At 34.0% G+C, this 24647-nt stretch overlaps 1 protein-coding gene across 1 annotated transcript; it reads left to right on the forward strand.

Moving 5' to 3' along the window:
- The first annotated feature begins 4624 nt into the window (after nt 1-4624).
- Nucleotides 4625-21441, forward strand: LOC110694486 (phenylalanine--tRNA ligase beta subunit, cytoplasmic-like). The gene is made up of 20 exons (XM_021871660.1): nt 4625-4731; nt 4973-5054; nt 5167-5222; nt 5320-5420; nt 5541-5703; nt 5799-5911; nt 7417-7483; nt 11593-11634; nt 12338-12379; nt 12549-12625; nt 12880-13006; nt 13081-13248; nt 15469-15597; nt 15674-15775; nt 16458-16592; nt 18940-19014; nt 19126-19233; nt 20401-20496; nt 20584-20667; nt 21137-21441. Exons 2-20 carry the CDS (start codon nt 4997-4999, stop codon nt 21203-21205), a joined length of 1812 nt encoding a protein of 603 aa, XP_021727352.1. The 5' UTR covers nt 4625-4731; nt 4973-4996; the 3' UTR covers nt 21206-21441.
- Nucleotides 21442-24647: the final 3206 nt, after the last annotated feature.

Below are 24647 nucleotides of genomic sequence, written 5' to 3' on the forward strand. Positions count from 1 at the left end.
CACCCATGGCTGCTCTGATAGTGAATACTTCGCACAAACTGCTAGAACATGAGAACATGGGAGGTGGAATATCCGTGGATTGTTGCATGTACACATTCTCAACTGAAAGTTAACAGTATGTTTATGACCTCCTTTTCTACCAAGTCGCTCTCCCCTTTCTGATGTAACTTGATATATATGCAGTTGGCGGTTATATGCATCCAATCTGTGATATCTTGCTTTTGCGGTGTTCTTCTCTAGAATGGCAGTGACCTTGGGGGGGTATGCAAGTCCTTGTTCAGACCTAGCCTCAGAAGATTCCCTTCTTAAAGTGAAATACCTGTTAACTCTATGGAACGTTAACTCGACAAGGGACATGATCGGTAGAAACCGAGCTCCCTTCAACACATTGTTAAATGTTTCAGAGAAGTTTGTAGTACATATCCCATATCTGCGACCAGCGTCGTGAAACAAAGACCACATAGGAAACGATACTTGGACAATATACTCTATGGCCTTAGTACATGCCTGACTGATCGATCACAAATCAGCTTGTAGTTTTCTTTCTTGCCTTTGGTACGCAGCAGCCTTGAACATATTAGCTTGCAGCTTTCTCCTTGGCATACCATGCTCTTTGATACGGAACATTGAAATGAAATTGCTTGGAGATGAGATCCTGTATGAATTCAACTTTCAAGGATGGATCTTTTTGCACAAAGGACTTCACATACTCAGATATTATGGACGAATCCAAGTGTGGGTGATCAGTAGATAGTACTTCAGTGACACAGTTATCCTAGTGCGGGCCTTTTTATGTGACTAGGGTAAAGCCATGCGAGTGCTCACTTGTTTTAGTACCCCGTAGCGACCAACCACATTTCTTCTTACACCACAGATGAAGGACATTCTCAGTCAAGGTCAGTGTGGTGTAGAATTGATTCCCCTGTATAGAATACATCTTCACCATTTCTTGAAGCTTTTTATTACTTTCAAAAAACATGCCCTTCTCAAATTCTCCCTCGAGAACAAACGATGTATGGCTACCCAATTCGGCCCAACACTGATCAACTTCATAGTTCTCGTTTATCTAACTGAACCAAGGTATGGGAGTTCTAACCATGGCCTCACCAACTTCCATGTGTGCGGGTTCAACATCCATGTTGTCAAGTCCATCTTCCTCCTCTCCGCTCTCAACCTCATTATTTATTTCCGCATACACATCATACACAGACAATTCGTTATTCACAATATTTCAAGATTTTCAAGATGATTTACCATAGGTTGAGATAGTGATGCTTGGACATCATCTTGCATAGGTGAATAACTATGCAATTGCATCGGTGAAGGTATGACGGTGTTTGATGTCGAAGGACCAGGTTGGCCGGACATTGCCACAGATGCCCCCCCAAGTACATGTGAAGCTATATGAAAACTCAACGGCATGTGAAATTTATCGTCGTGCAACATTCTACTGAAAGATCCCATCCCATATTCATTTGATGGAATGTTGTGTGAAGGCATTCGCAAGGATTCTGTGTTGTAACCGGAAATATATGTAGCTTGTTGTTCAGGCCGAGTACTTTGTTGGGTACATATAGGCACCATTTCTACATATATCTCAGTGGGAACACCCTTCATTGCAACGACGCTCCTCAAAGCTTTCAAATGTTTATCTGTAGAAACATGTAACACTTGAACCCCATTGAAAGTTTCAAACCTCATTTTAATGTTTAGTTGAACATTCATTGGGTTTGAACCAATATTACTATGAACCTCGTTCATCAAATCATTAAAAGTCATGTCCGGTTCAAGTGTTAGTGGTTCCATATTTCCTCCATTATACACGACATTTGGTCCAACAAACAAAATTTCACCTCCCCACCGGCATAACAAAACTACATTTTGTGCAGCTATATTCTACATAACAACCAAAACACATTTTACTTAAAGGCACTAAATCATCATAATTAAACAACAATGTAGACATACTTTTCAAATCACAACAACTTAGAAGCACTAAATCACTATAATCAAACAACAATGTAGACATACTTTTCAAATTACAACAACTTAGAAGCACTAAGTCACCATTATTAAACAACAATGTAAGCTATCACAATTACTCAAAAACTTACAATTATCAACCATTATCAACAATTATCAACATTATCAACGATTATCTACGCTAACAATTCAACATTTTCAACAATTATCTACACTAACAATTCAACAATTATCAACACTAACAATTCAACATTTATCTACACTAACAATTCAACAATTATCAACACTAACAATTCAACATTATCAACACTAACAATTTAACATTATCAACACTAACATTCACAAAAAATATCAACAATTATCAAAAAAACCTAGATTTTAAAAACCAAAGAGAGAGGGGGCAAGTACCAAATTCGACAAGAAGTGAAGTTAGGGCGTCTGGGCTGTCGGCGGGCGGTCTTCGGAGGGAGACGGCGGTCGGGGGGAATTTCAGTTGAGTCACAAAGAGAGTGAGTGAGAAAAAGATTGAGTGAGAGAATTGATAAGTCTATTTTATATATATTTTTATTCCCCGTCCCACGGTCATATTTGTGCTTATTTGAGCTATATGGAGCTATTTTTATTACTAATATACGTTTTCTAGTGTTTTTGTAGAGTTGGTTTTATTTTGTAGGAATTTGCAGAATTATGATAATTCCCGAGCTTATAAAGCCACTACAAAAATATTAGAGTCTGATCGTATTTCATGACCGTATATTTAAAGCCCAAGACCGAGCTAAAGGAATTTAGTCCGGTGATTAAGGGCTTGATTAATAAAGAAGTCTAACTTTTACAAGCTAGTACATGAATCATTCAAGATAAGAATTTGGACTCAAGTTAACAAGGTTCAAGTGCAAAGCCCAATTCTTGTGAAAGAAGTCCAGCTCGCTGCTAGTTTGACCGGGCCCGATCAATCAGCCCAATGCCCGATCGGGCGAATGTCTTGCGAGTTTGCTGTTGACTTATAATGTCGGTTTTAATTTCCTTTAGAGTTCTATTCTTAGTGGGATTTGCAAAAAAGCCCATTAGCTTGGCTATTTAAGGGGGTAGTACGTAGGTAGTTAGAGTTTTCTTTTCTTTTAGCTTTAGTTTTATTTTCTTTTAGTTTTAGTTTAGGTTTTGTTTCCTTTTCTTTTTTTTCTTATCAAGTTTATTATTATTACTTAGTTTTAATATTCTTTTCTTTGTTTTCTCTTTGGTTTAATTATTTTCATATTAATTTATAATTATTGTTTTAATCATGCTTCCTTTATACGCTTTGCTTAGTTTAGATTTAAATATATGTGAGTAGTTTTATTTCTAGGGTTTGTGGGGATCCATGAATAATACGAAGGGGTAAACTATTATATTTATTATTGATGATTGGTTAATTTCCTATTGATTGATTTAATGTTATGCAATTAGATTAGGCCTGGTTTAATTGTATGAGTTATGCAATATTGATTCGAGATTCGACAGATGAGAATTGATGTTTAGGCTTAGTTTCAATAGGAATGTTAATCTATTAATGGTTAGGTCGAGATTCGAGAGATGAGATTTAATACCAGTAGATTAATTATGTGACTATAATACGTAGCGACAGCCCTTTAAAATCTAGTTAATTTATGCATTGATAATTGATCGTATGTTTTACCCTGAAGTATTATTTATTGGTGAACCTATACCCTAGAGCTTTTTATTATTGATTATTCCCTTAGTTAATTTACTTAGTTGATTATTAGATTCATTTATACAAATACAAATTGGTTACTTGATAATTTAGATTATAATAATTAATTAGGAGTAAAAGAACATTGTTTCCCTGTGGATTCGACCCTACTTCCCTATCTACTTTAGTTAGAGGACTTAGGAATTACTTTTAATTAGGTGATACGACTTAGATCCTGTCAAGAATTGAAGTGAGGGAATTTGAGTGAGAGAGAGAGAAGCTGGCCCTGATTTGTATCAGCGACTAGAAACGCTAAAAACGCTGCCTCAGTCAGAAATTACAAAATTAATAAAAAAAAACAGCGTTTTACAAGTTAAATTTTTATTTAAAAAAACCAGGTATAAAACGTTGTCAGAGACAGCGTTTTACCCTAGGAGCTTAGTTTGGTAAATAGTTTGGCCACGAGTCTAGCATAAAACATTGTTTTGTAATTAAGCTTACTTTGGAAAAAAAACCGATAGGTGAATAGTAACATAAACAATTTTTTTTTTTGGTTCATGGTTAAGAGGAGGATGTTAGAAATACTCTGTATTTGTTTGGTTAATGTATATGAGAGAGAAAGTATTTTTTTTTTTGTGAATAGTAACTTGAATATTTTTTTTTTTTCATGAATAAGGCCCTGTTCACTTCACCTTAATTTTTCTGAACTGAAATTATTTTTGCCGAATTTAAATTATTTTTACTGAACTGAAATTATTTTTTCACTGATTTTCTATTGTATTTTCTTTTTAAAGTAATGAATTGAAATTATTTTCATTAAACTGAAATTATTATTCTTTAATACGAAGTATTATTTTTTAAAGGTGAAGTGAATCGGGCCTAAAGATGCTCTTAGGTCTCATAAATTCAATAATTAGACTATCGTGTAAAAACCCGACCCATTTATATATTTTTAGCGGATTTGACCCATTTATAACCCTATAAAGACGATTGTACTTTCAACATCGCACCTGACGTTCTCCATTGAAGTACTTGTATCCTCCATTGAAGCAGCTTCTGAGGTAAGTTGTTGTTTCTTTTTGTAATCACTATATCAATTTCACAATCTAGGGTTTATCTTTCATCTACTTCAATTGTCGGTTCGAAAATCTCAAGTATTGGTTCTAAATACTAAGATTTTGAAAACAAAATTATTATAAAATTATGAGATAATTGAATCAAATTTGGTTGCTTATGTATTGCACAATCCGAATTCAACGGTGAAATTAGACCTCTGAGTTTAATTTGGTTTTTTGTCCGCAGAAAACCTTCAACGCACCCTCAACCATGCCTACTGTTGGTGTTGGTAGAGACCGCCTTTTCTCAGCTCTTCGCCAATCCTATGGTTAACTGGCTCACCTTTTAATTTCTTCCTTACCTGAAATTAATAATGTCGATTATTTTGCAACTATTTCAACTTTTGATTTTTGATTTTTTTTGTTTAATGCAAATTTCAGAAGATAAAGATTTTGAAGATCTGTGCTTTAGGTTTGGCATAGAGCTTGATGATATAGTAAGTTATAATTCATTGTATAATTGCTGAATTTGTTTTTTTTTTTGGGTGATTTTTAATTGTTTTATTTATTGTATACAATTGATTGATGAATTAGACAACAGAGAAAGCAATTATCCGGAAAGAAAAGCATATTGTAGATGAAGGGCCGACCGAGGATGAAGAAATCATCTACAAAATTGATGTGCCTGCTAATAGGTTTGTTAATCAAGTTGCTTAATTGACATTCAGCTTTACTAAATTATCTGTATAATTTTTGATTTTTTTTTTGCTAGAAATTAAGGGTCATTTGAACATACAATGTATAATTACATGTAGGTATGATTTGCTTTGCCTTGAGGGTCTTGCGCAGGCCCTTTTGGTTTTCGAAGAGCGTGAAGAAATTCCAAGATACACGCTCGCTGATGTTACTCGTGAATCCATGTTGAAAATGCATGTAAAATCAAGTTTTCCAAAAAAGGATGTGCCTACGGAACCCGAGGTATTAGTTTATGAAGTTATTTGTTTTATTTACCGGTCTAATTGACATGAGTTTATCTGTATGATGGATTTTATTTATTTTGTTTTCATTTGCAGTTATCAATCCGGCCTTTTGTTGTTTGTGCTGTTCTAAGAGGTATTACCTTTGACGAAGCAAGATACAACAGCTTCATTGATCTTCAAGACAGGCTACATCAGAACATATGCCGGTAATTAAAGTGTCCTTGATTTTTGTTTGCTATAGACCTTTTATGGCTATGTTATGTGCATACTTTTAGAGTGCTTTTATGGTAGCACTGCTGAAGAGACAATATGCAAACAAAAGGAAATTGGAAAAAAACGGATATGTCCATTAGCCCATCCAATTGACTTTTGAAAAACATGACTAATTAGTACTGACTATGTGATGTAATCGATAGAAAGTAATTTCAACTATAAAGAAAGGCTTTTTGGTGAGGATTTGAAAATTTTGTGTTGTTTGTGAATTTCTTACTTCATTATATTGATGAAGATATGTTATTAACTTTATCCAGGATTGATTTGTGAATTTGTAAGGTCTATTTTATTCATTGCTCCTGTATAAACATGGGTAAATCTGAGTATACCATCTCTAACTTTAGCATTAGAGGCTTCAGAGCCTTCTAACTCCATACCCTTTGGTTATTTTCTGTTTGACTCTTCATTTTGCTATTGCTTTTAGATCTGATGGCTTTTACTTGATAAAATTGAAGAGTTGCACATCGAATGTCTTCATTGCTTTGCCATGTGGCAGGGCTTGCCCACTCTTCACATGAGATAATCGTATAAGCCTTCACATTTATAAAAGGCTTAAAGCACAACCTTGGAGGGTGGTAAAGAGAGGGGACTCGAAATACTTGAACCCATGACTCCATTGTTTGAAGTTTGAATAATTTAATAATAATGTCATAATAATTTGTCATTAGTAAATACTCTTTTAAGTATACAATTTGATGAATCGCTTGAATCAAAGCTTGTGATTAATCACTGTATTATCACAGTCTCTATAAACAAATATGAATATTAAGCAATCCTAAAATTCAAGATCATATCAACAGCTGAATAGGGATTCAATATAAATCACTGTCTTGAACAATAGTAGGTGTCAATGATACTATTAACATAATGTTACTATTTACTAATTTAAGTACCAAATATAAATCACATGCAAATCATGTTATTTCTTAGGATATTTTAAACTTGTGTGTATTCTGGATCTGTAACAACCGAAAGATGAAAGTGAATATGAGGTACACTTACAATGTGGATCTCTTTTGATGTCCATTTAGTCAACTAGATTTACTTTTGAAAGCCAATCTATTAGTTGTAAAGTTACATTTTGTGAATTGCCAGAGATCTTATAAGTTGAAGCTAGTATGGGCACATTTTAAAGTGGAAGTATCAGGTTGAAGATGACTTTTAACTGTTAAATTCAGAAGTCTAGCATATATCTATTTGGAAATACTAATGGGATTGATAGGCGTTTATTGTGAGGCAGGTTGTTGATTGTTGTAGAACGATTATTTTAAAAACCTAGAAAAAAACATTGAAATGACTGACATTTTGACTTGCTGTGTTAATAGTTGTATTTTTATTAATATAGTGGATAACTATGATAGTGCAATATGTTATTAATGCCAAAGAATGTTCTCTTATTGAAAAACATGGAGGGCTCATATCTATATTCTTTTGACAGTCGAAGAACCTTGGTGGCTATTGGGACTCATGACTTGGATACTATTCAAGGCCCTTTCTCCTATGAGGTATAAAATAGTGTTTCCTCAACTAATTTCCTAATGCGTTAGGTGTAGCTTTGTTTAAATATTTTATCATCTAATTTTTTGTTAAATTGTGTTCTTTGAATTTGCTTATATATTTATGCCTTAACGTAACAAGTCTGATAACAACATTATCCCATTATTATGATTTCAATATTATTTTGTTTAAAGTTTATAGCACAAAAGGTCTTTGCTTGGATTATAGTAGCTGCAACATTTTTGGTGATCTTAGGTAGTTCTTTTGGAAATTCAATAGTAAATTCTAGAGTAAAATTATAAGTTGGGTTCTAGAAGGTGGTAGGAGACATGGTTGCTACTAATTATTCGTGTTATACTTCCAAGACTTGAAATTTATCCAAAACTAGCTAGCATGATTTTGACAAGAATTGAAAGCTCGATTTGAAACTTAAATGACTTATAATATTATTTTTCCAACATAAACTACTTCCTTAATTTCAATTTATTTGCTCCGTAGCTTCTCTTTGACATTTCAAGGTCAAATTTATGAACTTTATCTTTTATCACTGCTTTATTGAAGGAAAAAGCATTGTGTTGAATTTGTTGAAAATTTTTAGGCCCTATTAAGTTCGTTTAAGTTTAAATATAATTATTATATTCTCTTCGATCTTTTTTGTTCTACTCACTTTCCATTTTAAGTCGTTTTTTCTTATAATTTTTTTTTAAATGTTCTGCTCACTTTGCTTTATTCTATTTTTGACAAACCCCTTTTACCATCTTACCTCTCTTCCTCTTACTTTATTCACCCCCCTTTTCTTTTTATACAAACCCACCTTTTACATTCTCTCTTTTACTTTATCTCACACCCACTCACACTTTGTAAAACTTATTGGAAATACAAGTTATCATGCAAGTTATATAAGTATAGGAAAGATCTGCTGCATAGGGAAACTTAAAGGTGCCACAACATGGAAGAAGTTAATGTTTCTTAATTTTAACTTTATCACTTCCGTGCCCCACACAATTTAATTTACCTAGTTGTCTCTTATATTTCACCTTAGATCAATGTATAAAAAAGTTCAAGGCACAGTGAGGTGATAAAGGTTGTTCTGCTGCGCAATGCGCGTCTCTTTGAAGTGAGGCACACAATATAAAACAATTTAAAAAAATTTGTGAAGGTGGGCTTGAAGTGTTCCTCAAGCACCTCAGGTGCACCTCTTAAAGCACTTTACCCTAATCTCCCAGCGCCTCAGCGCTTAAGGCGTGCCTTTTTGTACATTGCATGGGATAGTAAAGAAGAAGAACAACATGTCTGCCACAAAAACAAGTGATGTTAGATTAGAGAAGAGAAAAATAAACTTGGTAGTCCTAAGGTCCTCCAGCAACTCGAGAAATCATTACCAAACAAGTTGGCTAGAGTGATGTAGATTCCTGTAAAGTATACCAAGTTTCCCTAAACAAGGGGAAGAAAATCCATAATGTCTTGAATATTTATTTTGATGTATCTCATTTTTTCCCTACCTTTTTAAAAGTATGACTAAACTCTTATGAATAGTGTAAAAACTATTATGCCCCTAAAAATGTTTATTTACATATTTACCCCTTTTAAAAATATGGCTAAACTTTTTATCCCTACCTTTTAAAAAGTTTGAATTAATTCTTATGAATAGTGTTTGGACAATTTTGTTTTCTAAAGTGTTTTTTTTTTAAACTTATTTTCCCTTATTAATTGTTTTTTTTTTCTTTGTGGAACCCATATTAATTTTAATTGCCTCATTTTTTTAACTTTTAAGAACATTGTACATTCCATATAATTTCCCTCATTAATCCTACCAACAACTCAACTAAAGTTGTGACATAAAGCTAAATCGAAAGAGCTTTCGAACATGACTAGCTATGGCGCGCGCATCGCGCCATTAGCTACCCTAATTTATTTTAAATCTTGTTTAGAAAGTGTCTAATTCATTTTCTACCTCCCATATCCCGTGTCAAGTCGTGTCAATGGCTGGTTCAATGAAGAGTCTAAGCATCAACGGTAGTCCATTTGGAGATAGTTGCTTCATTATGAGGGCTTATGGGCCACTTTTCTATTTAATATATCCTGATAAGTTCTCAAAGAATAGATTGGCGGTGTGGGGAAAGAAAACTTTCATGGACTAAAGGTGCTGTTTGGTAGTGATGCATGTCTTAAATGATAGTAAGTGTTGATAAGTCTCCATTGTTCGGTTAAGCCGTTTCGTAACGGACTTTCAATTTCAGTATGGCATTTTTCAGAACCCCACAATCTCATCTGAATTAAACGTTCCAACCCCAATCACCCCACGTTGAATGTTACATCCCTTGTTTCACTCAAAAGCTACTTGGTATTCAGTGCTGTAGTGAAAGATTCCACGTCTTCCCTAAAATAGCTAGCTTTAAGCCTCTAATAGTTTACTTAACTATCCTATTAGCTTACACCTTCTATATATTACTCAAAAGAATTTGATTATCGTGCCATCCACAACACGGTCCGCGATCAACACATTATGTCTATTGTCACGACATTGTTGTGCGCCTCAAGGGGTGTGTTTTAAGCTGCTTCTTGGTGTGCCCGCGTGCCTTTGCTGCGCTTCATCAAAATCGCCTCGCCTAGACTACAAAAAGCACATAACCCCTAATGCCTTGCGCCTCAGCGTGCCTTTTCCAACACTGGACACCAGATTGTATCTTTTTATAATTTTTATTCATGTGTTTACTCTTTGTATCTTTGAGTTGATATGGTTAGAATATCATAACATTTTTCATGGGCCTATCTTAACATTTTTCTTGGGCCTGAGCTAATTATATAAGGCCCCTATTTGAAAGAAATAAACTGCCAATATAAAAAAAAATTGCAATAACCTTTTCCAAAAAAAATAAAAAAAGTTGAAGATGTGAAAATAAAATGTACAAAATTTTTATGGCTATATAAAGAACTTGTAACTAAATTTGAACATCAAAGTTATTTCCAATGAAAAAAACAAAATATTCCGTGATTCAAAGAGGCAAAAATAGCTTGTGTTGGGATTCAAATTCCTACCTTGTGCATGGCTTGCAAAAACAAGTACCAACTGCACTAGATTGTTACTGCTAGATAATAATCATGCAAAATTCTCTGTGTTTCATTTTTTAATACTAGGTTCTTTCTTAGTTTTGGACCTCTTTATTTTGGGGCTCTGTTTAATAGGGCACTTGGCACACCCTATTCTACGGCCCTGGTAATAGGGACTGACATGGGTTCTCATCTCTTGCAAGGTGAGTGTCTATGTTACAAAGGCTTTCCAGGATGAGCAAATGTTAAATGTGATTGGGCATGTCTCTATTTTTGTCCTCTTTTTTCTGGTTTCTACTTAGAGGACTCCTAGTCTGCTTTTGCTAACATTCCTAATCATATAAATTTTCCCTATATCTAAAGAAAATAGTTGGCTGGATTACCTTACAAGTATTGGACTTGATATTTAAGGTTGCTGTATTGGTTTATGATGATGCATCTTGTTGGCACTTGCCTTTGATGTTTCTAGATTATACTCTGTGCAAATGAGGTTATAGGATTTTTGGACTTGTGTATTTGTCACATATTCTCCTAGTGCAAGATATAATTGTTTATGTTTAGTGTATAACCATTCTACTGTAATAAGTAGTTAAATGTCAAAGTGTTTGATGTGGATACTCTTTCCATGCTTTATGGCTCTTAGCCACCCCCCTTTTCCCTTACCCTCGCCTTGCCAATAAAGTGACACGGGGAGGGAATAAGTGCACTGTGCTTTCAAACTCTTTCATTTTAAATGTCTGTCAGAATAACATGATTAAGTGGCTTTTGTTGCTTTTCTTTCAATTTAGTTCTATTTGACTTTGATTTTTATATGTTTATACTTTCCTCATTTCTTTCCTTTATGACTTAAAAAACATCAATTACACTATATGGAGGAATATTTTGAGATTAAGCTGCATTGTTTGAATATTATAGGTAAATACATATAGATGTAATAACTAGCTAGGCGAGGCAAGAAGCTAATTTATATAAAATGTTTTATCAAGGGAAGGTTGCAGCTTAGTACAAGAACTATCTATTTTTGCAAGTACTTATTATTTTTTGTCTTCTTTTAATCTTGTCACAGGCTGCTCTGCCGCCAGAAATAAAATTTGTGCCTTTGAAGCAGGTACTGGTTCAATCTACTAGTACTAAATTTTCTGTTACCTCTATGCAAGTATTCAAAATCTGAAATTATCACATATGAAACATTAGTTATGCTGAATGTGTGTTGTACTATTATTGCTATATACGAGTTTGCACTAAGAAGTTCTGTGTCTTCCGGATTATCTTGAAATTAATTTGAGATGTTTACTTCTAACAATTTTGTATATACTACGTAATTTACATTCATTGTCTTATATAGTCTTGCAAAAATTATATTTTGCCCATACATTTCCCCATTACTTTTTAGTACAAAGTTTTTATCCACCTTTGTAGAATTATGTGGTAATGGAACATCATGCATAGGATATCCACACGGGACCTTTTCAATGTGTTTGGGAACCTTAAAATAATAAACTATGAAGATATGTAGAAAGGAAGGTCCTTCACAATTCCTAATTTTTACTTGAATGAGCAACACCTGTGGAAAAGTAATTTCTTGACCTAGGAATCTGAAAATAATAATTGAGGGGGCCTCTACAAAAGTTTCGAACCACAGTAAATGTCAATTGCTAATGTTCCCTTTTTCTGTTTTGAATGTATGTTTGATTATCTATTTTTATATATTGGTTCTGAGGTGCTGATAAGTTCATATCTGTTCTCTCTCTTTTTTTTTCCTTTTTTTTTTCTTTTTTTTTTTCTTTTTCTTTTTTAAATCCATTTTACAGGTAAATGCATTCAGGGCTGATGAATTGATGGAGTTCTATAAGGTAATTATCCCTTGTTGCTTTGGTCATAGCAGAGTAAGAAGCCTAATAATCATGAGTAGCTTTACTTTATAATTTTAGAGTAATTGTTTGCTGGAGCTTCTGCTGTATTTCCTCATAAGCTCTTCAAAGAGCGTCTTTATCTGTATTTATTCTTTATTGTTTTTGACAGTCCGATTTGAAGCTGAAGAAATACCTGCATATTATAGAGAATTCTCCTGTGTTTCCGGTTATATATGACCATGACAGGTATAATCTGTGCAACCTTTTCTTCTTCAATTTCATATCTTTCTTTGTTGTAATATAGTACAGTAAAAAAAGATGAGGTGTTGTTAAAATGGTTGAGTCTTATTTATAGATTATAATTTGCTGTGCTAAAAAAGTTGCCCTTCATGACTCAATATTTTTCGTAGTTTATAAACCGTGGAAATAGTTTGCGACCCATTTACCTGAGATATCTTTTTACATCAATGATCCTGAAATTAACAGTATGTGATCTGCAGAACTGTTTTGTCTTTACCCCCGATTATAAATGGGGCACACTCAGCTATTACTTTGAAGACGAAGAATGTTTTCATTGAATGTACAGCTACTGATTTGACGAAGGCTAAGATTGTTTTGAATACTATGGTATGCAAAAAAGATTATTGTCTTGGTTTCACAACTCATTGAGATTTGGCTGATAATGGTTTTTGTTGATTCAGGTTACTATGTTCTCGGGCTACTGTGAGAAGAAGTTTGAAGTTGAACCAGTTGAAGTTATATATTCTGATGGAGAGTCATATGTTTGTCCTGACCTGTCATGCTATGATATGGAAGTGTCTCTGTCTTACATCAATGACGCAATTGGAGTATCATTAGAAGCAGACCAGGTGATGTGCACTGCCTTCTTATAAAAGATGATCTTGTTTTGTTTTTCCTCTCAAAGGTGCTGCTATGCTAGTTGTATTTGTTTCTTTGGTGTTTGAACATCCTGCTTTTTAATTGACCACGTCAATACCCAGAGAGATAATCATCTTTTGTCGTTTCTTTAAGATGTTTACACTTTAACCTTGGCAGTTGTAGTTGTCATTTTGGTGCTTGAACATCGTAGTTTTCTCGTCATATAATCAAATTGGTACAAAAAATTAGGGGTTTTAACCAATTTGTATTTTAAAAAAATGAAATTCTGGTGACCATTGCCCATAGTTGAAACCTATGTTGCATAGACTCGGATTTGGGTGTCGTGTCCGACATGGTTATATTGCTATGGGAAAAATGTACTAATATGAAAATAGCTATGAAGGAAATCATAGAATATTATAAATTTAATGATTACACTAACAATATTTACCATAAGAATTCCTTAGGTTTCTTATTGTTCTTATTCTAATGTAATTATGCAATGCACTTTGTATTCTATTTTGCTCTTATGGTGAATATTTTGGTAATCAATCAAATCAATGCTAATGTGTAAAAATGACCAATATGCACAGTAACTTTTTTTAATTTTTTTTTTTTGGTACTAGTATTTTGTTTATTATTAATATAGTGTTATATGTTGTTTTTTTTAAATAAACATAGCTAATATTGTACAAGTAAATAGTCTTTCTAAAAAATATTAGTCATAGTTTAGAAATTTAATCATACAAATTTTTGATTTGTAAAGAAAGAATATCACTTTACTGATAGTTTTTGACAGAATTCTAATTCATAATCGATTACTTACTACAAAAACTATGAACCTTACCCTCCTTAAAAAAGCCTATTAGATTTTTGTACGTTCCAAAGCAAGTAAAGGCAAAATAACAACTCTACAAAATGACGCACCCACACCTCAGCCATCTTCTTTTTTCATATTTAGATCTACTTAAAGCTCATTTCTCAACCTCTTGATCTTCTCAAAAATCCATCTATACTTCCTCTGATCATCTTTATCTCATGCTCTCAGGTAATAATTCCCCATCATTTCCATTTCTATCCTTATTTAAAAAACAATTTATGAATTTTCCCTTTCAAATCTGATCGTAATTTTCATGGATATTTACATTAACTCAACATGCTACATAAAATTTGGATACTATTATTGTTTTTTATTTTATACATGCGTACAATTGTAATTCTGTTGATGGACAAAAAAACATTTTCATTATGAAAATAATTGTAGTTGTGTTTTCATAGCTGATATGTAATTGTAACTGGAATTTTCCTGTAAACTTATAATATATCATCAGTTAACTTTATTTGTTTACCCTTTCTTAAACATGGTGTGTTTTCATACTCAGCGAAAATTCTCATACTCTTACTTCAACTTTCCCCTTGTACTACCTCTATTCTTTTAAGTTCTTCTCACTTATTATTGATTCGCAATTTAAGAAATTGTTGAATAATGTGAGTAGGTGTAAGATAAAGTAAGAGAGAGAATATTATAAGGTGGGTTTGTCTAAGAAAAAGGTGAATAAAGTGAGGAAAAGTATTGAAAGGTGTAATTATTGTGGAGTTAAAGAGATAGATTGTAAAAAAAGATGTTATAAATAGAATAAATCAAAGTGAGTAGAACATAATAGAACGGGGCAAGTATTATATAAAACCCAAGGTTTTGCCAACCCAACAGGAGCAAAGGCTGCAAAGCCATTTAACTTTTCTTTATTTTCGTATTTTCTATCGTATTAGCTGTCACTTACTTGGCATGATTCTGTTCTCTAAACAAAAGAAACCTAGATAATCCTATCTCAACTAGGTTTGACAAGTAAAGGACAAGCACATCAATAAGTTTTAATTGAAGTCAAGGGAGGAACAATTGAAGGCACTTTAAGCTGTGAAATTGAATTTTAATTACTCGTTAAACACTTTCTTTTAGCCCTCCTTGAATTTGCATGACCCCCTCATTGAATTTGCATTTTAATAATCATGCTTAGCTTGATTTTTTATTTTTTATTTTTGAAAGAAGCTTGATTATTAAAAGTGTTATTTTTAACAATTTGGATGAACTTATTTATTTATTTCTTTTTAATGTAATGAATGCTGGTCTTTTGCAGTTTCCTGTTAAATATAATATGAGCTCTTTTATGAATGGAGGCAGGATGCTTATTTTATTAATTTGTGTCCCACAGGTTACTCAGTTGTTGAGAAGGATGCAATTGCATGCCAAGAAGTCTGATCCAGCTGTTAATCAATGCAATATATGTGTTTCTGTTCCTCCTACCAGAAGCGATGTTCTTCATCCTTGTGATGTGATGGAGGTGTGTAGCTAATTTTGTCTGATCAGTGTGCATTAGATTTGGGAAACAACAATAAGATTTCTCTCTTTGTTTTTAGGATGTTGCTATTGCATTTGGATACAATGAAATCCCAAAAAGAAGGCCGGCATCGATAAAGCCACTTGCATTAAATGAACTAAGTGATATGATCAGATCTGAGGTAATTATATATTTGTCTGTTGATATGCCCATGCTTGGTCGGCTTCTTGTTGTCATGTTCTGGCTGAGGAGTGATGTTTCAATCTACAGCTTTTGGTATAATACTTGCTAAGGACATGAGTTTTATCAAGATAGGTATCCATGTAGGCCTATTTTCATTTTAATATTCTCGGACCACCCAGTACATGGTATTCAAGTAAGAATATCAGAAACAATGTAGTAGCTTTGATCATGGTTGCAAACTGGAAATTGTCTGTAATTGTTTCTATGAAGATTGATATTCATGCTAACATGGTAATTAGCAAACCAATTGGATGGGGTTGGATGGTGCTTAGCTTTTAACTGCAGTTTACATGTGATAGGGGGCATAGGGCAGTGAGATTTTAACTATTTGCATTAGAAAAAATATTGACATGGAACAGAGATTGATTTGTTAGTAAACCTCAAGCATGAATTAAATAATACAATTTTGGGTGAGTTAATGCTTGCATCACTCTTGCTGTATGCATACCCAAAATTGCTCAAGGCTTTTTAAGCAATTCTAATTGTCTATGTATTCTTTCTTTCTTTATCTTAATTTGTTTTTTTTTTTAATTTTTTATAAATTTATGCTTGCTCCTTCATGAACCTACAGCTGATTCTTATTATTTCATATACTTCCTTTTTTTTTTTGGTTCCCCCAGATTGCAATGAATGGGTTCACTGAAGTTTTGACATGGATATTGTGCTCTTACAAAGAGAATTTTGCCATGTTGAATCGTAAGGATGACCGATCAACTGCAGTGATTATTGCCAATCCTCGTTCTTCTGATTTTGAGGTTAGTGCTTAAATCACATGAAATAAAGTAGTTAGACTTTCCCATTGTGGCATATTTATCTGTGTGAATTGACTTGTGGAATATGAATATGGTACAAATAAAATCCAAGATTTTGTTCTCTAAGAAATAATTTGAAAACACCAAGGGAATAATTTTTTTTTTAAAATAATGTTTTCTACTTGTCGGGCTGTGTATATTGGATGTCATATTAGATTGGTGTTCTTGACGTACTAATATACTCTTAAGGGCTTCTGACTAGAATGATTATCCACAAGTAAGACACTTTATAAGAATACTACTACCTTCATCCTAAATGTTCCTTACACTTTCTTCATAAGTCTGCTCCTTAATGGTCTTTAGACTTTTACTTTATTTCACTTTTGGCAAGGAGCTGTTTTCTATTTTGTACTCCTTTGGCCTTCAACACACTTACAATTTTCTAATATAAGATTTGACTTATTTGTATTATTGGCCAATGATGGGCAATCATTTTCCCACTTGTTACCTTACCTTTACAATGTCAACTCTATAGTGCTTTAATTCTTGTGCTAATAGGTGACAAGAGCATTTAGGAACGGAGGTTGTACTTCAGTTTATGAGATATTCATTGCTCATTCACTGCTGACATAATGCCTTGGTTATGTGTCAAGAACTCAAAATAATCCGTGTTTTTATTTGGAAAAGGGGGTAGGGGTTTCAAGTATTCCATGTAACTAGTGTCCTGGCCCGTGCAATGCACGGGTTGTTTGTAGTTATGCAATATAAATTTTTATTTTATAATATGTTTTTATTGGAAAATGAGTAGTTTATAAAGGAGAAGAATGGGTGAAAATTGAATGTAATTGTAGAAGATATTAATTTGGAAGAAAGTGAACCAAACAACATTTATACATGTATTGAATTAAAGCTAGTGTTTTTATTTTTATTTTATTTTATTTATTTATTTTTTTTAATATGAGAAAGGGGGTTAAAAAAAGAAAGGTTAAATGAGGTGACATGTGGCATTGGTGAAAAATAAAATGTACATGTGGCATGTCGAGGATGATGGTTTGTGTTTATAAATACTAAGTATAGATAAGTTTTGGTGTTTCTAAGTTTCAAATACATGTATTGTGGCCTTCATTAGATTTTTCATGCATTGAAGTAATATTACTTGTGATAATTGGCGTTGTTATATTCGCTAATGTGCCTAGAATTAAAAAGCCAGCTTTCGTTGGCAAGATGCACCTTTTTACCCTATTTTATGGTATAAAAAATAATTATTCCTTAATACATTTTATGGTATAAAATTTTTCATACATGTATTGTTTATTTTTTATTTTTTTTTTTTCCCTTAATACATTTTATGGTATAAAATTTCAGCATACAAGCTTCAAAATTAGTTAAATTGAAGGCAAAAAAAATTAAATTTTTGTAAACATTCAAAACCTCTATAAAATTACAACATCTACCACAAGCACCAACCCACAAGAACCTGTTATGGTTTAATAATACTTGCAAAAGAAAGTGCTAGTGGACTACTATGAGAAGAAGAAACAAAGAAATGAAGGATTGTACTGTGGTTGTCATGTGAAAACTTATGTTCAGCTTCTCAGGGGGGTCACAATAAATACATTAAGAGAAACTAGAAAGAATTGGAGATAGAGTAACAGGAAGAAAGGAGAAATGATTACAGAGAGAAGAAAATCAATCTTTGAAAACTTCACTGGCAATGGCTACTGCAGGAGTTTTGTCCTAGTAACCATTTAGGAAGTCTGGTTGGCAACTTCTGTCATACCACTGACTTCAATTGTTAGTTTTACCAAACATTGCATATTATGGTTTTTCTCATATCGGGACTTTTTAATTTAGGGAGAACATTGTAACATGGGCAACGATTTGTCAAATCTGAGTCTTAACGCCTTGGTCACATCAATTCTTTTTATGTACAGTGAAAAAGTGTCATAGAGGTGTTCAATAATGGAGTTCATATACCATTTCATATTATAAAAAGAATAACATGGACTATATTGTTCAATTTTGATGTCATGGCATTGATAAGACGCATAGTGGGAATATTAGTGATTTAATATATTATTTTAATAATATGTGATTTTGAACGACTCTGTGTATTCGATTAAATGAGTAGTACCTCACTTTAACCAGGTGTGAAGTTTCAACTCTCATTTAGGGCATATAGTGCTTTATGAAACACTATGGTGTCTGTCACTTTGTCTTTTCAATTTTGTTAATGTCCTCTTGTTGTATTCCTGGCCTGTTTTATGATATGAATATTTATGTTTTCATCATGTGATTATATCCAGGCCCACATATATTTCATGTTATCTTATCATATTTGCTATTTCAGGTGGTGCGTAGTAGTCTTATGGCTGGTATACTGAAAACTGTTGGGCACAATAAAGATCATCGGAAGCCTATCAAGGTAATCTGTTGTGCTTATGTAACAAAGTCTGGTCATGCTTTTATTTAGTTATATAGTGTAGTTTGTACTTTTGGCTCTCCTTTGTCATCATTCTTCAATTTATGTTTTTAGATCTTTGAAGTTGGTGATATAGCAATCCTGGATGATTCAAAAGATGTTGGTTCCCGAAATTCTCGTCAACTTGCAGCACTTTATTGTGGTAATAGCTCCGGTTTTGAGGTGAGCTTCTGACTTGTCAATAGTTCAAATTGATTAGTGACGTTGCAATTCTTGTGGGGTGCAATAATGGGTCATTGGCTGGCAATTTGGGCCAACAGGTCAGATTTGGTTTAAATTTCGGGTTTATTTCTAGTTGTGCTAATTAACTATCGGAAAGTGTAAAACTTAATATTATTAAAAAATTGATATATGGATCAAATCAGGTTCAATTTAGGTTGGGATCAGGTTCTCTTAGAAACTCTAGGACGGATTATCGGGTCAGATCAAGAATTGCCAGCCCTGGGTCAAGATGTCATTTTTAGATTCGTGTAAAACTCTGAGTAGGTCTTTAGATTTAATGTGATAATCCGTGAACATGAGCAATATAGAAACATATTATAGCTACTGAATTAATATGTTCAAAACTTATGCTTGAATGATAACTATAAGGCTTGGAAAAAAAGATGAGCTTCACTAGGCTTGGAAGTAGAATTTAATTGTGGCATAAGATAATTCCACCATGCCTTTATTTTTGAGCTATGGACCAACAAGAGGAGTTTCGCTAGGAGTTTTAAGTAAGAAATATTAAAGTCTGTAGAAATTTGAAAGAACTTGGAAAAATAAAAGAAGTGGGACTTGGGGTTCTGAATACAAGGCTATATTTCATGTCAATACCATATAGAATTCCAGTACTAAATGTTATGTTCAAGATAACTTTTTTGGAAGCTATTCCTTTGAAGTAATGAAATAATGTTTTTTACTTTCTAATAGCTAGCTTATGCCACAATTAAAATCCCCAATCTGCATGTAGTGCGGTACTTTAGTAATTGCCAGAAGATCTCATACAGATTTTCCCTTATCATGAGATATGTTCTGCAGTAGATTGAAACAGGTATGAGACATGTTGCTGCCATTTACTCATGTTAGATAAACTTACCTCGTGCTGATGTGATTGCCTTTTACCTCCGTGCTTCGATTTTACAGACCCTTTGTGCCTAAATGCACCTCACTCCTTACAAGTCTACCAGGAATCCTGCTTGACTATCTAATTTTTTTGAGGCTTGAAAAGTTGATCCTTTTAGCTTGCATACTAAACTCTTTTGTTTTAATGACTTAATGCCTGCATTGGAGTTAACAGGTCTTTATTATCAGCAGATCTAATGCTCTCTTAATAATTGGGCCTTACAGATTATACACTCCCTAGTTGACAGAGTTATGGAAATAGTTGGCACTCCTTTTGTTGCAGAAGGGGATAAATCTGGCTACTACATAAAGCGTGCAGATGTAAGATTTTGTGGCACTGCAATTTGAATTTTACCTAGTGTTAATTTTTTATTTTTTATGTTTTGATTGTTTGCTTTTTTGTTGAAGAACCCTGAGTTTCTTCCAGGAAGACAAGCCAACATCATGTACAAAGGGAAGCTCTTAGGCTCCTTTGGCATTGTGCATCCTGAGGTATGTCTAGATTATTTTCATGTTATGAAGCTGATTGAGTTTCTATGTTGTTTCAGTCTTTATCCTGAAGTTTTTGATTTCGTGTCATGGTTTCATCTGTATCTTACATAGAAACCTAGAGTACAATTTAGGGGACATACCCTCTCTCCTTTTTTTTCTTTTTTTTTTTTTTTCCCTTTTTTCTTAAAAAAAATGAAAAAACTTTATCTACCAATATGATTCATACGCTGCTTTCTGCTTTTGAATGTTAAAATCTATTCATAGCTCATAAAAGCTTGCAAATGTGTTGGCAGCTATTTACAAAATTGTAAGTAATGTGTATTGATTGTTGGTTTACATGCCTGAAGAAGCACACGATACAAGTGAAGCTCTATATAGCTTTAGATAGACTCGTATTTCCTGTGGTTAGTGTTCCTTGGTAATTGCGATCTACACTTTTATAATCGTTGTTTTAAACCTGTGGTTTCAGGTTTTGAGCAACTTTGATATCTCAGATCCCTGTTCATACGTGGAGCTTAACATAGAGTGCTTCTTATGATGTTAAATTGGTAGTTGGTTATTTCCGGCCAACTTGAATCGTCAATGAAACATCACTCAACCTTTGTAGTCTTATATCAAGATATAGTGTAACATTTGAATAGGTGATTTATTCAATTTTGCCAATATTTACAATTTTGTGTTTCTGGTCTTTTGAATGATATATTCTAAAAGCAGTAAATAATTTATTGCTTTTTCTATTTTAATTTAAGAGCTATATTGGTTATGAAAGTTCAATTACATATTGAATTTTTCCCATGAAATTTCATAATCAAAGTTAATTAAGGGTGTTCAGATCTGGGTACTTGTTTTGGGGTCTTTGAAAAAGCGAATACCCGGATTCTCGACTTGTTAATAAGTTGGCCCACGACCTGACCCGGATAACCAATTTTACCTGATTGGGTCTTATGGTACTCGATTTTTGGCTAGATATTTGTTGCAAGTAAAAACCTTTAGTTTCACATAGTGCCAAACATAGCGCAACTCCATTCATAAATCAAATTAATCAAACTATAAGATTATTTTAAATGAAACTCACAATTAAATTGTGTAGAGTAAATTAGTAATTCGCTTTAAAAAATTCTGGTTTCGTAAATTCCATTAATTTACAAAAACCTAAAATACAGTTTGTAAAGCACTGAACGAAAAAACCTCAAATCAAGGGATTTGTTAAACATCGTCCGCAAATTACCATATAAAGCCCACAAATATGACTTGGTGTGACAATTATGCCCATTTTCTAAAATTGAACAAATCTCGATTTCAAAAAATGTGGAGCCGTACAGGCTCGTCGGGGGAGACCGGAGGGCAGGCCGGAGATGCGGGGGACGCCGGAGGTACGTCGTCATCGACGGAAAACGAGGTAAGTCACCGTTAAAATTCACGGTTTACCGTAGGAGTGGCTCCGGCGCCTAGGATGGACGCCCTTACCGTAGCATGGACGTCCAAGCCAGACGCCAGAACCACCACACCGGCGTCCAGCCCAGACGCCCAGACCACCAGACTGGCATCCTGGCCAGACGCCACCTATATTTTTTTTTTAAAAAAAAAAAAATCGAAAATGTTTTTTTTAAAATTCGAAATGGGTTTTTTTAAAATTAATTTTGAAAATTCGAAGTAGGTTTTTTTAAAATTAAGTTTGAAAATTCGAAATGGTATTTTTTAAAAATTTAGTTTGAAAATTCGAATTGGGTTTTTTTAAAAATTAAGTTTGATTGTTGAGAAAGGTTTTTTTTTAAAATTAAGTTTGACAATTCGAAATTGTATTAAAAAAAAATTGGAAATGGTTTTTTTTTTTTTTAAATTTATTTCAAATTGAAAATTCAAAATTGTGTTTTTTTTTTAAATTATGTTTAATAATTTAATGTGTTTATGTATGTAGTGAGTAGATTTGTGTTAATGTATACCAAAATATTTAATTGTTTATGTGACTTTTATAAATGATTGTGTTTAAAATTTGTATGTGTATGTGTATGAATAATATTATACATAATTATGTTTTTTTTTTGTGTTAATTCTGTGTAAATATAGAAATTATATGTATTATCCGTTAAATGTATTTATTATAATATATAATTGATGCAGGATTATGGTGGAGATGGAAATGATTACAGTGGGATATTTGGACATGATGGTCCATTCGAAGAAGCTCAACAAGCGATTGATTGGGCAAAACAGGTTGCAATTGCAGCTGGATTTTGCTTAGTAGTAGTAACTCATAAATCTCAACGGGATGGTAGAATGGATCGCATTTTGAGATGTGACCGTTATCGCAAAAGAGAAGAAAGAGATTTTCGTACAGCCACTCGGTTTGATACAAAGCGGAAAGGTTGTGGGTGTGAGTTCAGAGTAAAGCTCCGACAACTACGGAATCGTGACGGTTGGGAAGTGATTGGTTACTCTAAATGGGGGTATCACAACCATGAGATGATAGTATATGAAGAGGGTCATCGACAGCTGAGCGGCTTAAGTCCTGCTGCGAAACTAGTTGTGAAAGAAATGAGTGATGCTCAAGTCAAGCCTGCTAAAATATTAGCATCTGTGTTAGAGAAATTTCCAGAAGACCATCCAAACCGAAGACACATCTACAACGTCAGACAGCAACTCAGGTTTTTCATGACCGGATCCACGAATGGAACACCCTAGCTGCATTTTAGTTTTTCATGTTTACATTCTTCCTATGTAACCTTATTTGTACGTTGCTCTTTTAATGAGAAAATTAATTTTTTATATTGTATTGCTTACTGCATTCTATATGTTGCATGGGCAAGTTGCGCGGATCCACGAACGATTATGTCAAAATTTAAAAACAGCAAGGATAATATGTCAAAGTTGAAAGCTAAAAGAACAATCTAAAATGTTACAAACTTAAAACATAATGTCCAATTTAATAAATTAAAACGATAATATTTAAAGTGCTCTATAAATAAAATGACAAAACCATCAGTAATCCCTCCTCGACGCCGACTCCCAATGCGCAAGGGTCTGTTCCAGACTATCAACAACAGCTCTCACTGTTGCACTCATGCTGTCCTTCTCCAGAGAGAGTTTCTGTACGTCCTGCATTATCTTTCCCATCCACTGCATACAACAAAAAATAAAAGATGAAATACAATAACAACATATAAAACTTAATTAAAAAACAACGATAAATATTTTATGAGACATACCGCTTCCATGGCAGTAGGCGGTGGCATATAATCATCATCGTTGTGGTCGAGATCTGCGATCAACCTCGGGTGCGAATACCGGTTGAACCATTCCATGTAGTAGTGGTCACACATGGGAGGAACCCCAGAGGGCGGCCTCTGCAACTCCGCAGTCCATAAGAGGGCCACCATCGGAAACTGGTCCCACGTCCCAGTCATGATATCCGGCCATTGCACGACGTAGTCCCTTGACGATGCAGGTCGGACCGCCTTCATCGGGCATGCCGGGGGAGGAGGGACAACTTGGACAAATCCAAGCTGGCGAAGACAACGCTGGGGCATGTACGCCTCGACGATCTCACAATACTGAATGAGTCCCGTGTACAAGGTCCTGGGTACCCTAACACTAGGGTTCGGGCCGAAAGGCATCCAGTTCACCTGCACATAGTTTTAAAATTTAATAACATGAATATAATATGTGCATATAATCACACTCCCGTCAACAGGCCCACCGAGCACCTCACTCCTAACAACCCAAGAATCATTAAGGGCCCTCGACCGTTTCCTGCTTGCCCCAGATATAGTGGACGCAGATGATGTGCCAGATCTACTAACAAACCTACCACCCCTACCCTTACGCACCTCCACCATATGTGTCTCGTACATGTCATCAACCCTCTGACTGAATGGACCGTAATCATCATACGGTCCACTCCCATCATCCACATCCTCATCCTCATATGCGTTCTCCTCCTGCTCCTCCTCCTGGTCACCTTCCTCAGCATCATCATCGTC

This window comes from Chenopodium quinoa, unplaced genomic scaffold (genome assembly GCF_001683475.1).
Source record: "Chenopodium quinoa cultivar QQ74 unplaced genomic scaffold, ASM168347v1, whole genome shotgun sequence".
NCBI lineage: Eukaryota > Viridiplantae > Streptophyta > Magnoliopsida > Caryophyllales > Amaranthaceae > Chenopodium > Chenopodium quinoa.

Coding starts and splice junctions, on each gene's coding strand:
- LOC110694486 (XM_021871660.1), top strand. CDS start 4,997: ATGCCTACTGTTGGTGTTGGTAGAGACCGCCTTTTCTCAGCTCTTCGC. Junction 13,249..15,468: donor TATCATTAGAAGCAGACCAG/GTGATGTGCACT, acceptor TGTGTCCCACAG/GTTACTCAGTTGTTGAGAAG. Junction 19,015..19,125: donor ATCATCGGAAGCCTATCAAG/GTAATCTGTTGT, acceptor TTATGTTTTTAG/ATCTTTGAAGTTGGTGATAT.